The 15528-nt window shown below is 39.7% G+C and overlaps 1 protein-coding gene across 21 annotated transcripts in view; it reads left to right on the forward strand.

Annotated features, from left to right (window-relative positions):
• The window catches only part of LOC106962152 (regulating synaptic membrane exocytosis protein 2-like), a 136620-nt gene that overhangs the window by 48881 nt on the left and 72211 nt on the right, over positions 1-15528 (forward strand). For 15 of the 21 annotated variants that reach the window (XM_015056371.1, XM_015056372.1, XM_015056359.1 and 12 more), the window contains 9 exons: positions 1305-1424; positions 4266-4365; positions 4445-4568; positions 6666-6712; positions 7465-7577; positions 9083-9130; positions 12065-12195; positions 13136-13328; positions 14205-14358. In XM_015056371.1, coding sequence (XP_014911857.1) covers positions 1305-1424; positions 4266-4365; positions 4445-4568; positions 6666-6712; positions 7465-7577; positions 9083-9130; positions 12065-12195; positions 13136-13328; positions 14205-14358 — 1030 coding nt within the window. Of the gene's footprint in view, positions 1-1304; positions 1425-4265; positions 4366-4444; positions 4569-6665; positions 6713-7464; positions 7578-9082; positions 9131-12064; positions 12196-13135; positions 13329-14204; positions 14359-14458; positions 14572-15528 lie in introns of those variants that run through there. The other 6 variants (XM_015056366.1, XM_015056370.1, XM_015056377.1 and 3 more) reach the window with 4 other exon arrangements.

Below are 15528 nucleotides of genomic sequence, written 5' to 3' on the forward strand. Positions count from 1 at the left end.
TATTTGTTTACTTTCTCTCACCACGTTCAGTCGGATGAGATGTTTACTTTCAGAGTTTTTATTTGTCAAAGTTAATTTTCCTCACAACTTGGTTATTTCTTTTTATCCGATCACATTTCTTGCTAAAAAAACAAAAAAAAACAAAACAAAACAAAACAAAAAAACACAGACACACACACGTTTTGGAATCTCTCTCTCTTTGCTTGCTACTTGTACTTGCTGTTTTGCTCTCCTAACAGAAGACACACATGTCACATTAGCTGTTCAGCAATAGCATTGACGCACAACCTCTTTGTTTGTCATGGCACACAGAAATGTGGGTCTCTCCTAGTTGCATGCTCGTTCTCCTTTCGTACATTGTGTTTCTTGCTCTGCAGCAGTCCTGTTTAGCTCAGTAGGATCACCTTCTACTCAGGCCTCTCCTCCTCACTCTACTTTCCTACCCCACGCCACCCAGTCCAGACAGAAACCTGCCCCCCCCACCCCTCTCCAAACTCCCCTTCACTCACTTCAATAGCAAAACCCCAAGCATACACAAAAATGGGAAGGTTGAATTTGTTTTGCACCAAAAATTTAAACATTTGTTTTTCTTTTTTCCCTTCCCTTACCCCCGTTTTCTTTTTCTGTTTTTTTTTTCTTTCGGTTGTGTGATTTCACTTTATCTGTGTCTCATGGCGTTATTTTGAATCATTGGTGTTGCATCCTTTTTTAAAATTTTTTTAAATTATTATTATTATTTTTAATCCGGCACCCAGTGGTCTACTTCATTTGAACCTGTATCCTGGGTTGCCTTTCATCCCCCCCTTGTGCCGTCTGCTTCTCCTCTCACCGCTCAACTCGGTGGTTGTCTGTTTGTGTGCAGCGAAGCGTCGGAGCGCCGCTCCGCTCTTCCTGCTGCTGGTTTGAGGGGGAGTGTTAGGGCTGCTTGCTTTACTCTGCATGGGATGCTGCATGAAGCTCACTCCAACCTCTCACACTAGCAGGTTCACACAAGCTCTGAAAGTTAGTAACCACACCAGCTGAATTCTGACTGTAAAAATGTCCATTTCTTCCCCAAATGTACGGTTTACATTTATCGGTTAAGTCAGAATTAAACAACCGATGTACGCATTTTTCAGACAAGAAAGCATCCCTCATAAATCGTCAGAGTTTGTGTGAACTTTCTTCCCCCCAAAGTCAACTCTGACTGTGTTTCCTTCATGCCCCCTTTTCACCAGAGACAGTTGTCTGCTTTGCTCTGGTTTGACCCCTTTCAAATGAGTGAGTTGTTAAACAAAAGGTGTATTGTTGCTCTGACTTTGTAGCACCCGGTGACATGGCAGCCATCCAAAGACGGAGATCGCCTCATTGGCCGTATTTTGCTCAACAAGCGCATGAAAGATGGAAGTGTGCCTCGAGACTCAGGAGCTCTACTTGGTCTGAAAGTGAGTTTCTCATACAGTGATGTGGAAAAGTATTTGCCTCCTTGTAGGTGTCTCTTCTGTGAACCTCAGTAAATACAAAATACTTTTATTATTCAGGCAAAAACCTACCCTAACCAAGCTGGCCCTATGTCAAAAACTGCCTTAAGGCATTTGTGTACTATGCAGTGTTTTACATCACTGTGGAAGTCAGAGTTTTATTCAGCCACATTTTAGGATTTATCAAGCAGTATTCCTTCTGACGCATCTCAGTCAGATTTAAGTCCAGATTTTTGGAGGGTTGTTCCAAATCCTTTTTGCCCATTCAGAGTTCCACTTGCTGGTGTGTTTAAGATCATTGTCCTGCTTCCAAACCCGAATGGGTTTAAGCTTAAGGTCCCAAACTCATTGCCAAGCGTTCTCTTTTAGCACCTTTTGCCAGAAAGCAGAATTCAAAGATCCACCAATTATCTCAAGAAACCAGAAGTAGCAGAGGAGCTCCAGAGCATCATACTACCACCAACGTGTTTGGCTGTTGGTATCATGTTCGTTTTTTAAAATGCTGTATTAGTATTAGGACTAATGTCACAAGATGCTCATTTTTCAAAAAGTCCTACTAATTTCTTGGCAGTCACCAGAAATTGTTCCTAAATGTGTTGAGCATTATCAAAATGTTTTTGTTTTTCTTGGCAACTGTGAGATGGGCCCTCGAGTTCTTTGTCATGGGAAGCCTTGACTTGTAACTCTTCCACAGTTTCCCTATATGATATGATATTCCCATAGAGCTATTTACTTTATGGGGTGGTTTACCACTGTTTAATGTTTCCTACATTTCTAGATCTTCACTGTGTTTCAGTTGAGTCCAAAAGTTTTAGGAATGATTTTGGAACCTTTTCCAGATTGAAAACTTTCAATGACTTTGTCATCTGTGTTGGCATTTCTTTAAAACAGGCAATATCCTGTTGCCAAATCAGTTCTATGGAAGTGATCATTATTATTATTTTATAAATAAGTCAGATAGGAATAAGGCCATTGCTGGTGGCTGTGCTATGTTGATTAGGATTGCTTTCTTTCCCTTTATTTTTGTCTGCAGTTTAAATTTGTTGGATAATTTAAAACATTCAAATATGAAAAAAAGCACAGACTTTTTAAGGGAACAAACACTTTTTCACAGCACTGGAACTCTGTTAACTGTATCTGCATCCCCATTTGATTCACAGTAAATTATCTGATTATTGCTGGATGTTTATGCAACATATAATAAACTCTTCAACAGATACATTAGTCTGATTTATTTAAAAATGTACTTAATTTTACTTAAAAGCAAAAATTTTCACTTTTAAATTTTACATATGATAAGTCTTTGGTTCTAAAGTCAATAATTATCTTGTTTATTTTTATGTTTGGTTAATTTTAGCCCTGAATGTTGTTTGCTTACATTGCTGCATAGTTAGGTATTAATACTTAGAAAAGTTTTTACTCCTTATAGTCGTGATTATGTTCTTGATATGGAGCACGCAGGGAAAATCATGTGTTCATAAATCATACAACATAAAAACCTTGTATCCTCCTATAATAGGCTCATATAAACATGCAAGCTAACTCTCTATACTTGTGTGCCTTTTAATTATGTTTAGTTTTTTTTTATGATTTTCGTTTTATTTTGAGTTTTCTACTTTTTTTTGTTTTATTTCAACGTAACCACGTCATTGCCCAAGCTGAGTGCTTTTGTTTTTTTTTTCTTTATTTCTTTTTTTGTCCCCCCTTCTTTGTTTTATTTCTGCAGTTGTAGATGTTACAGTCACTTAGCACTGTTGCATAAAGCCTGCCATGAGGAGAGATAACCTAGAGCAGCAAGATGGGGAAAAATCATTACTGATTGAATGAACCTCCTGAAATGGCATGTTTGTGTCTGCTCAGTGCTTCTGTGCGTTTCTGTCCGCTCAGCAGCTGCAGCCAACCAGCTCGACAATCCAGCCAGCCATCCGTCAGGCTGCCAGCCTCGCCCTCGCTGACCATCTTTCTCTCATCTCCTCTGCTGGCCTTCCATTCGAGCTCCTGCCTGTTACATAAAGTCATTTCATTTAGCCGACTTCTCTAAGCTTCTTTGTATGTTGGCATTCAGCTGCCATTAAAAGGGATTTTTTTATTTTTTATTTTTTTATTATTTGTACGCTGCCGGTGTAAGCTGAGTGCAGCGGTGTACAGCAGGTCAGTACTGTACTGTGCAGACGTAGCCCACGGCTGTTTCAGAGCCACAGAGCTGTGGTAAAAAGCATCCCCGGGGACTGAAGTAGAGCCAGGGATGGTTTTTAGAAGTTACAGGTTCACATTTACCAATGACTTTCTCCAGGAAACACTTTTATTTTAGTTTCAGATCTCTTAGGCTGCTCCTACTGACATGACATTAAGCAGAAAGTAAATGTAAGTACTAGGAGTGCACAGACTGGAGTTTTCTGGCTGAATCTTTACCAAAGCCTGAGCTGCCGGTTTCGATTTTTGCCGGTACTGATTTTTTTTTTTTTTTTTTTGGTCTAAAATGTTGCTAAAAATAACAAGAAAGTTACTGAGCTGGTAACAGCAGGGTGACTATTGTTAATTGAAAACGTGCAGACATGACGTGCTGGGTGGGTCTGTCAGTCAAACCTCTCTCATGGCAGAGCAAAAGAGGACAGTGGTCAATTTTTAGACCTTTGAAGAGGTTGGTGGATAAGTATCGGCCAATCATTGCTCTCCCAACATTAAGGAAATCTGTGTCAGTTTTTCAGTGCACCCTTAAAAGATACTCTGCACACCCTAGTACAACCCAAGTTTACTTCACAAATATGTTTTGTGCTGATCCAGTGATCATTTCTACTTTCACAGGTAGTTGGAGGCAAGATGACAGAATCTGGCAGACTTTGTGCTTTTATCACTAAAGTGAGGAAAGGAAGTCTAGCAGACACAGTTGGACACCTCAGACCAGGTATCAAAAGCACACCCTGTCTGTTGCTTATGTTCCACATCTATAAGCAAATAAATGATCTCGTTTGGTGTTTCTGCAGGTGACCAGGTTCTGGAGTGGAACGGACGGATTTTACAGGGAGCCACATTTAAAGAAGTTTACAATATCATATTAGAATCCAAGCCTGAGCCTCAGGTGGAGCTGGTGGTCTCACGGCCCATAGGGTGAGCACGGAAAATTAGACCTCAGACTCACACCCGCTGCTAGCATCCATCCAAAATGAACTGGGACTGTCCTTCCTCCCTCAGTTAACAAACAGAACAGTTCAGTTAATTGGTATCTCTAAATTTCCCTTATGAGTGTGTGCGTGTGTATGGTGGTTTGTCCCGTGTGTCTCTGAGTTGCCCTGTGATGGACAGGGGACCTATCTAGGATTTGCCTACCTTCTTTCCCAATGACCCCTGAAGATAAGCACCAGCCTCCCCCCAACCCTGCAAGGACAAGCAGGTAAAGACAACGGATCAATGATGGATGACAGCTAGTCTGGAACTAGTAAAAGGCTATCTGCTAGTGGACTCGCTTTGCTGTTCCTGGCCAGGTAGCTGGTTGCTCTGTGGGGACTCCCCCCTGGTGTCTTTGGAGGCCTCTGAGAGCTACCTGACCTTTGTTGGGACTGTGTTGGTGTGGGTAGAAGAAGAGGGGGTGGTGATTTGGGAGCTGGATCCCAGAGGTATTCGTGCTGGGAACAGGGAAGCTAAAGGCCTGGTTATTGAACAAAATTGGTGGGGACTAGAGGTGTGGGATGGTCTGGAGTCAGTGGTGGCATCTTAGGGAGAGGGTGGAGGGGACAATGGAGTCTGCATCTCTTAGTATGGCGTTGTTTGTGCAGATGCTTGGGTTGTGTCTCAGAGTGGTGGGCCCCTATCGGGTGACCTATGGCTTTAGGGGACATGTTGGGGGAGTCGCAGGGACTTCTCTGGACTCTGGTGTTTATCCGTCTTCCATGTCCACCCACAGACCAGCTCACCAGATAGGATGGTAAGGATGGCAGGACCCTAAGCTGGTACGTTGGCCCTTATCTCTTCTGAGGCCCTGAGAAAACCTTGTTAGAGAGGGCGTGACGTAACAGACTCTTTGAAATACCAGGACTTTCAAATCATGATCTGATATAGATCAACTGCAGAATAATGACTTAAAGCAGTGAAATTTGTAAGACCCATAGTCAACCCTCTGCCAGTATCTGGTTTCCATTCATTGTCTTTACTCAAGTATCCCTGTACGGCCACTGGGAGGCCAGTGCCCATCTCCAGCAGTCACTGAGGCCGAGGCACGGTAAACTCTTGTCAGGTCAGCACAGGGCAACACAGAAAGACACACAGGACAAACAGCACATTCATACTGAAGGGCAATTACAGACCATTTATCCTAACAGTGTGCAGGAGGAAACCAGAGTCCCATCAGGATTTAAACCTTTAGATGTGACCTTCTTAATGCAAGGCATCAGTGCTACTATGTAGTCCACAAATCACAAATTCAAAGTTAATTGTCTCATAATCTTGGACAACACATTATAGCATCATTCACATCAGTGACTTTTATTGACTTTTTCCTCGATATTGTTGCTCTCAGATAGAGCAGGGGTCCTCAGATCCAGGCCTTGAAGGCCAGTGTCTTGTAACTTTTAGATGTGTGAGGAGGTGATTCTGCGCTGAAAATCACCTCCTCAGTGCAGTAAAATCCTCCAGAGTCCTGCTAACGGCCTCCTTATTTGATTCAGATGTGGTGAAGCAGGCACACATCTAAAAAGCAAGACACGGGCTCTCGAGGTTGGTGTTGAAGAGCCCTGACATAAAGGGTTGTACTTGACAAATTTTATGTCGAAGGGTGAGTTAGGGAGGTTATGGGGCTCCACCTCTGCCTGTGATTTCTCCATTTTGATATGTGTTAAATAGATACTCTAAAAGCAAATATTTGGGTGCAAAGCATGTTATCTTACAAATTAGCTCCTATAGGGCCAGTGCCACATTGCTTTATCAGCATATTTCCCCTGTACCTCCTGGTTTTGCCATTCCCAGCTCTGTATTAAATTTACCAGAGTTTCTGGTCTTTTTGTCAGTAATGTTTTTGAACAAAAATTATTTAAAAACTGGCACTTTGTTTTGTCAGTTCCTAATCTAACCTCCTTTTACCTGCTGAGGATGCTGTTGGCAGAATGAAGATTAATGTGATACAGTGTATTCAGCATTAGCTTAAATTGATCCACTCAGTTCTTTTCCGTATCGGAATGCTCTTTTCACTTCTTGTTCATATATGTTTTCCAGAGATATTCCAAGGATACCCGACAGCACACATGCACAACTGGAATCAAGTAGGTATTCTCATAATCTTTAGCAAGTATTAACATGCCCATATGCATTATTAAACAGTCTGTAAAGATTAAGATCAGAAAAGAACCTTTTCAGAACTCAGATAGTTCTCTTGGGCAGTCATGGACAAAATATACACATAAACCAGTCCTGCTGCAGAAATAGGACTTTTTGCATGGACCCTGTTCTAAATGTGGAGTTTTTTCCCACTGGTTAAATACCCTATTGGTCATATTTTTGGTCAGAATTAAATTACCTATACGTTGTTCTGTATTTTCATTTGCAAGCACACCGTTTAAACCCAGCCACCTTGCAGTGTTTTGCAGTGTTTGCATTCAAATATAAGAAACCACCGACTTCCAGAGATGGAGAGAGGAACAAGGTTCCCATCAAAGCCTTTTTTCCCCCCGAGATTTTAGCCAGTAAAGTTAAAATGTTTTTCAGCGTTTATGTTCTGAAATGTATGCGAGAGTGTTTACAACTGATTGGGATTGTCCCTGGCTATAATTTTGAATGGAGAAGACATGCAGAGTTCGTTTAAAATCCACTGTACCTACACATTCTCACACAGTTTTCAGTGGCAGTCCATGGCCTTCAAGGTACAACTGGTGTAAAACAATCTAATGTCAAAGCCGCACTACTCCTTACTCTGTTTCCCCTCTATCCAGTTTTATAGTTGACTGCTAATAAAAGCACAACATAAATTTAACATCAGCACTTTTTTTGTTTTAACTGTTTTATCATCGTCTGCCAGGTTCAAGCTCTTTTGAGTCTCAAAAGATGGATCGTCCCTCAATCTCTGTCACATCCCCCATGAGTCCCAGTATGCTGCGGGACGCCCCCCAGTACCTGTCAGGACAACTCTCAGTAAGTCACAACTTTTCATACACACCAAAGCAGAAAGACTGACAATTTGTCTGTAGTTAGAGTTTTTTTGTAAATGTGGAATACAACATTAGCATGTGCAGTGCCTTATGGAAGTATTCATAGCCTATATAATTGTCCACATTTTGTCATGTTGCACTTACAAGCTTCAATGCAGTGGGATTTTATTGGGATTTTATGTCAAAGATCAACACAAACTAGTGCATATTCATTCAGCACCCAATAGTTTACGGAACCATTTCCCCCTGCGATTACATGCAGGCACAAGTCTTTTGGGTTGTGTCTCTCATAGCTGTGGACTTCTAGATACTATGAAAATTAGCCCATTAATCTGTGAAAATCATCTTTAAGTCATGCCATAGATTCTTAATTAGATGTGTGTCTGGAAATTAGGCCATTTCAACACATGGAGTGACTTTGATCTAAACTCATGGTGCTCAAACTGTGCTACAAATCCCACTGGTGCTTCTTTGGCTGCTTTCTGCCATGTAAACTGTTAACAATGACGCAAACCAGTGTAGGCTAAACTTAAGCTAGGAAGCTACAAATGCCAAAATATTAGATTGAAGCTAAAATGAACGGCAGTGAATCAAAAATCAGCATCTGAAAAATAATAATTTAACTTGTCTGCTTTGTGATCAGGCTAACTATTGAACAAACAACAACAATGATATATTTTGTGCTTTAACACTGTAACAAGAGATGTATAATAAATAGTGAGTGAGTGAATGAGACAAGTGTAAATAAGTTGATTACTGTAGTTGTCACCATGTGTGGCATGTGTTCTGTTTATTTTTTTCAACAAATATCACTTCTTAAGGCTTTATTTCAATAATGGCTTTCTTCTTGCCAGACCCTCATATTGTAAATTTGTGGAGTGAAGGAGTAGCAGTTGTCCTGCCAACAATTGAGGCGTATAACACATCTTTCAGATTTTTTAAAAGTGAAAACTTTAGAATGATTCTTCGTCTTCTTTCTGCTTCACTTTGAGCTACTTTTTTCCCCCTTCACATAAAATCCCAATAAACTACATTTAAGTTTGTGTTTACCTTTACAGTTATACCCTCCGTAAAACTATGACTAAAGTCTGATTTGAGATGATTGGTGTGTCGACTGTTCTCTACTTTCACCAGTCAGTCTGTTCGGCTGGCCTTCAGCCCATCCAGGACAGGACTCTAGATCAGGTTGCAAAGTGTGTTTTCCATTGTCTGGTATAAGAACCCTCCTGGGGTAAAATAGGCAAAAGGTTGCATTAAAGTTAAGAACAAATCAATCCTCAAGGGAAGCTGGTGTAGAAATAGTAACACCACCGAAACACGTCTTGGTGAAGTATTTTTTCTCTGTAGATTAAACCCATGGCCACAGATGTTTAGTGGAACCTACAAACTCTGGTTGTTGTTTCTGAGTGCAATGTGAGATTTTTTTGGTTTTATTGCATATTCTTTTTCTTTTTTTGTTTCTTTTGCTGTTGAATTTTGCTTATCCAGAGCCAAAGCCTTAGTAGAAGAACAACGCCTTTTGCCCCTAGGGTCCAGGTAATGGGCCCTGAATAAAGGGCACACACTGTCTCTTTGGTTTTTGCTCACTTACTGTTGACTGGCTTTCCTCCCCCCATATTTTTGGGAAATGCATTCTTGGGGGAAATCGTAGCATCAAATTTCCCTCTCAAAAGAGTGCATTGTGTGATTTTTCTTCAGTTTGATGTGTTGGTATCATGGTTATAATCGATTCTTCTTAGTTGTTTCTCATTTTAACCCATTCACGTCATTATTCCCTTGTACTGTAATGCATGCTAAACTAAATTGAGCAGCTTTTGAAAGATTCTCTCTCAGTGCTTTTTTTCTTCTTCTTTTTTTTCCCAAAATTGTTTTCAGTGATCAGCCCCAAGCTGGATACTTAGTTTTATGTTTGTCAATCAATGAGGTTGTTTCCATTTTTTTCTTCTTTATATAAGAACAGTGGTATGTGAGAAAGTATTCTCTTTCAAATATGATTTTACAAATGTATTTCAAAGGCAAATTATTTAGAGTTAAGCTGTATTTAAAATCTTATATTATATAAATCGTATAATTGGAGATATCAGTCTCTGTTTTATTCCCAAAGGAATCTGGATTCTTACCTTACATTGGAGATTTTGTTGGACTTTTCTCAGTCCCCCAAATCATATTGTACAACAAACCGACATCAAGACATTTTATTCTTAGAAGAATAAAACAGGACATTTTGTGTTCCTGTTATCAAGTGAAGATCATCTCCAGGTCAATGTGACCAGGTCTGTCCACAAAGCAGATTTAAACCAGCGACCTGTGCCAAACCGCTACTTTTCTTCTCAAAAGTGCCAAATGGCAAAAGGGGGAAAGTAAAAAAGCCTTTTTTTTCTCTTCCTGTGACCTCTTTTGTTAACACCTGATGAAAAGGCTAACTTTGAGTCTTCATGCTGCAGTAAAAGCATCCACACTGAAGAGTGTTCTGGTTAGCACAGTCTGATAGCACTTCTGCCTGTTTTGCACAGCAAGACTTTAAAATGTTTGCCGACATTCAAAACCCGAGAGACCACACACGTAGATTATAAATCTTATGCTTAGCAGGTTTTGGTCGTGGCCACACACAAACCAGTTCCGCTCACCAATATTCAGATGTCAGATGAAAATCTCGCAAAACCTCTGGAGACCAAACGTGAGTTCAGCGTAAACAAACATGGCCGACTGGGAAGACGCAATAGCAATAGTTTGTGGACTTTCTTTAAATATTTTAGAGTAATTGCTGCATATATTTTTTCTCTATTTTTTCTTTTAAATGGAGATAATGATGATATTTTTATTTATTTATTTTTTGCTTAAGTGAAGCTCACTGACATCTTTTAGTGCTCCTCTCGCATTGCTGCATGAAAGCTGGTATTTGTAAGCAGTGGACTCCTTTTCCATGATCATATTTTAAATGAAGTATGGACAAATGTTTTGAAGCCTTGTTTCTCATTTCATCTGCTGTTCTGAAGGCTTCTTGTGAACTCTTCCATCTTTTAAGTGTCTTTCACCGGAGTCCATACTTCTCTTTTAACTTGATCAGCATGATTGATTTCTTCTTATAAATCACTGAGGGGTTTTCTAAAAACACTCTGAGACAACCTAATCAGTGATACAAAAAAACCTTGTAAAGGAATATTTCAGACCATGACATCTTTAACATTTTAGTTCATTTTAGTTAGAATAACATTATGGCTACTAGTATTCAATTATATCACGGGTTTTTACGGTACATTCCCTGTATGAGATGAGATGATGCGAGAGAACAAGACAAAGTTTCAGATTTAAAAAAAAATTTTTTATCAGTGTATTTGGTCAGAGAAAAGGCTTCACAAAACACAGAATGTGTCTAAAGGATCTCTGCTTCGTATCAGGTTTGACAATCTAATTCAATTCAAGTTTATTTATGTTGCACTGATTTACAACACATCATCTCAAGGCACTTTTCAAAGAAAAGTTAATTTACTTGATTCTAGTTGTCAAACAATGCAGTTAAGTGAAGGTCATTACTGAAATTGGTTTAAGAAGTTTTCTGTTAAAGAAAACTCAGGGGACGGTTGCCCTGTCAGACCGTCAGTTCCCGAAACAACACAAAGAAAAATTCTGGTAAAAGCTCAGTGCGATCAGTGCGACCCCGCCAGACTGCGCACAGAAAAAAAATACTTGTGGGGCCCAAAAGGGCCCGTCTCTTAAGTCCGCAGGAGGGTTAGCAGGAAGAAACCTCCAGCAGAACCAGAATTCGGCCGCGTCAGCAGCCATCTGCCGCAGCTGACCAGAGGTTTAAGTAGACAGATACGCAAACAGAACCACTGGTCTGGGAGTCATTTCTATGTTAAGGAAAAGTAAGACGTCACTAACAGAAGTAAATTAGAGTTTGAATCAGAGTTCATCAAATGTGTTACATAGTTATTGTTGAAATCGCTCCTTAGTTTTGCAGCAATAGAAACCTCCAAAACCGACGTGAACTGTTTACATCGGTTCACCAGCCGTTGCAGCAGTCTTTCAGCGCTTTCAGTCACTTTTTTTAAGGTGACCAACACCATATGTCATAGCCCAGAAAAAGCACATTCAGTTTATTTAGCGAATTTCTTTGTCAAATTAAGCAAAATCCAATTTCAAAATGAATCTACAAAGACGATTCAAAGAGATTTGATGTCATGATAAATGTCCTGCTTAATGCATGACTGGACGTCCTTTAAACATGTTTGCCCCGTCAGGTAGACACAGGAGAAGATCCTGGACCGAAACCAATCACTGATTTAAAAACAAAACGGGTGTTGCACTCAGTGAAGCTAGACATAAATTGTTCTGTACTAACTTCTGCTCTGGCTTGATGAATTCATTTTCTCCTGCATTATTCCTTATGTTTCTATTTTTATTTTAAATTTTTTTCCGTGTGGGCCCCTGGTAAGGTCTCAGCATGGCGTGTTGGCTCTGCCCCTACAGGTCAAACTCTGGTATGACAAAGTGGGTCATCAGCTAATTGTAACCATTCTGGGTGCCAAAGACTTGCCACCCAGGGAAGACGGCCGGCCCAGGAACCCTTACGTCAAAATCTACTTCCTGCCTGATAGAAGGTAAGACTAAAATAGCTTGGTGATACTTCCAATCTGTTATATAAGTCTGGATCAATTTGTCAACAAACTGTCTGCATAGATATATTTTAACTTTGTAGATTTTATTGGATTTGCTTTTGAATGTTTTGGAACTGTTGATGTGACGTCACTAGCTTGTGTTTTCATGTTGCCACCATTAAAAGCTGGACAAATATGTGCATGCAGAGTTGGGTATAGGTACATTTAACCAGTTACATTTGCTTTTGTAACTTTATTGGGAAGGGGTTAGAGGGGGGGGGGTTATGTAAAGTCCACTTACTTTACATACTGTGAGTAACTTGACTGGATAAATAACAAGCACATTTTAACCTCACCAGAGACACGACTGCAGCTTTTGTTAAAGCTTCATAAATTATATATTGGCAGAAATTTATTTAGAAAAATGTTTTTTGTTGTTTTGTTCTTGTTGCCTGATTTCATTTTTTTAATTATGTTATTATATAAATTATTTTCATTTTGGTCTTTGAAATACCAAAATTAATACATAGCTTTAAATTATGGTTCCTCTGATTATTATGTAGTTTTTAAATATTAAATGATTGATGTTGCTGTTTTTACCAACTACGTTTTTTCACTCTTACTAGAGTAATTTCTTGGACGGCTACTTTTTATTTTAACTTGAGTAAAAATATGTTGCATTAGTGCAACTCTTCCTGTTTTAGTACAATTTTTGGGTCCTTTACTCACCTCTGTGTGTACGTTTCAAACTGCAGTGTTGGTTGTGAAGCTTAGATTTGCATTTGGTTGTGTGTGTTTCTCTGGATCATTTGAGTAGTGGTTATTAGTGAAGCGTTAGTGCAGTAAACAAGCGTCTTCTCACTGAGCATGCTGTGGTGCTGTGTGGTATTGTTTAACTGTTGTGTCCGCGGCTCTTCCCTATTGAGGTTCTAAATAAAAACAGTCTGAATTATTGTTCCTCCAGTGATAAAAGCAAGAGGAGAACAAAAACAGTAAAGAAATCCTTAGAGCCCAAGTGGAATCAGACCTTTATGTATTCGCCGGTCCACCGGCGGGAGTTCCGGGAGCGCATGCTGGAGATCACGTTGTGGGACCAAGCCCGGGTCAGGGAAGAGGAGAGCGAATTCCTGGGAGAGGTAAGGGAATCAAACCTCTGGGTCGTCCCATCGTCATGAAAAAGTTTGGCAACCCCTGGCTTATGCTGATCAACATTAGCTAACCATAGTAACTTCTCATAACTCCAGATCTAACATAAAAGAGACATAATGAGTCAAAAATAATGTAAGAGTGTTATCTTAACCACTAACAGCTGGGTTTTTTTTTTTTGGTTTTTTTTGTTTTTGTTTTTTGTTGTTTTTTTTTTGTCAATATATTTAATTATGGAGCCTGGAAAGATTGTAATTTAGATGTCAAGCAAAGTTTGATGATATATTGGTTTTGAAATTAGGTGGTTAGCCCAGAAATCTGCTTCCTTTGCAATCCTACAGTTACCTGCTAACATTGTGTTTCTCTTAATCAGTCTGAAGAAAGAAGCTGTTTGTTAGAAGTACTGTGGCCGAAAAGGCCGTGGTCATGTAACTTGACTTTCTCTGTAAGTCTAAAAATCTTATTTTCTCTCCTCAACTTCCTTTTGGAGCCATGAGGAAAATATGTAACATGTTATTTCTTTGTCTGAAACAGAAAAGTTTGGATGATCTGTAACAGTTTTCAACAACCTGAAAAAAAGTTTTTGTTCTCATCCTTTTTTTCATCTTCTTTCTTTTCTCTTTTTATTTTTGTTTCCCTTTTCTCTTCTTTCTTTCTTTTTCTATTTTATTCACTTTTTTCTCCTACTTTATTCCCTTTTCTCTTTTTTCTTCTCTTTTAAATAGCATCATTATGTTTTAGGTCTTACCACAGATTCTCCACTGGTTTTAGCTTCAAGACCACGACTGCTCTGTCAGCCCGGTTACAAGAAATCACATTTTTCTGCACTTGCCTTGTTGCCTGACTATTGCGATTTCTGGTGGCAGATTCTCATCGAGTTGGAGACCGCTCTGTTAGACGACGAGCCTCACTGGTACAAGCTACAAACACACGACGTGTCGTCCATGCCACTCCCACGTTCCTCCCCAAACGCACAACGCAGGCAGCTCCACGGAGAGAGCCCAACACGGCGGCTGCAGAGTAAGAATCGCTACCAAAGTTTTCCCACTAAATGCTCTTTTCCATGTCGAATATCTAGTTTGGACACATTCTTGTACATTTACAAAAATAAATAAATAAAAAGAGACAGAGATTCAGCTGATGTCAGACAATATGTCTTGCTTTACTTTCTGCCGCACATCAACACTACTGCTTCTGCTTTCACAGACAAAGGCTCGTATTCATATAACTCAGGTAACGCTGCTCTGTGGAGCGCCCTGTTCTTCTGTCCTCTTTAAAAATGCCTCCCTGTGCTTTGACTTCCCGTTTCTATTCCCTGCAGAGCGCGTGTGTCTGCTGCCTTATATGGATTCTAGCACCCAGAGCCAATATAAACTTAAACAGCAGACACACGCGCGCTCTGGGGAAACAGATTTACAACACGGTGCTTTCCCTTTGTGTATTCACCTGTTTTACAATCCCACCCTGCAGCTCTTATCCACAGCCTCAAAAACGGTTTGACTTTTTAAAAATGAATTATCTGCTATTCTTCTATTAATGTAGAGGCTATGAGTCAGTTTTAGTTTGGCTGCACCTAAACACTCCTCTCGCCTCCGTTTTGTAATTGTAATTTGATCAGTATGAAGACTTTTCCATTGTTGAGTGCATTTAGTGGTTTGTCAGCTTTCCATGTTCTGCTTTAGTTTGGTTTCCTTGAATGTCGTTTTTCTCTAAAAATAAAAAAAGAAGAAGAAGACGACTGAGAGGCTTTAAAAAAAAACTTCAAATGATCCTATAACTCAAGGGTGTCCAAAGTGCAGCCCGGGGGCCATTTGTGGCCCCTGGACTGAATTTCTATGGCCCCAATTCTGAAAAGTAAAGGTGGTTGATAGAGATAATTATTTTATTAGGGCAAAATAATAAGAGAAAAAAATTTAAGCACACAAAATATTCATCCTTTTCATAACCAGACTTTTTGTATTTTCCTTAATTTCATAGTAAATCAATCATCATTCATAGTAAATTGGCTCAGCAATGCTCCTCACATTGTGAATTGCTTTGCTTTATTAAAATATCACCTGCTTAGTTTATTGTTGATCAGGGAAAAGAAATTGACAATTTTGTTTGTAGTTTCAGCTCTTAAAAATAATAAGTTTGAACACCCCTGCTGCAGCTCAAACACATCATCACAGATGTCAGTAATCAAACTTT

The sequence above is a fragment of the Poecilia latipinna genome, unplaced genomic scaffold, assembly GCF_001443285.1.
Source record: "Poecilia latipinna isolate Pla-1442-1.1 unplaced genomic scaffold, P_latipinna-1.0 Scaffold1377, whole genome shotgun sequence".
In the NCBI taxonomy this organism is placed as follows: Eukaryota; Metazoa; Chordata; class Actinopteri; order Cyprinodontiformes; family Poeciliidae; genus Poecilia; species Poecilia latipinna.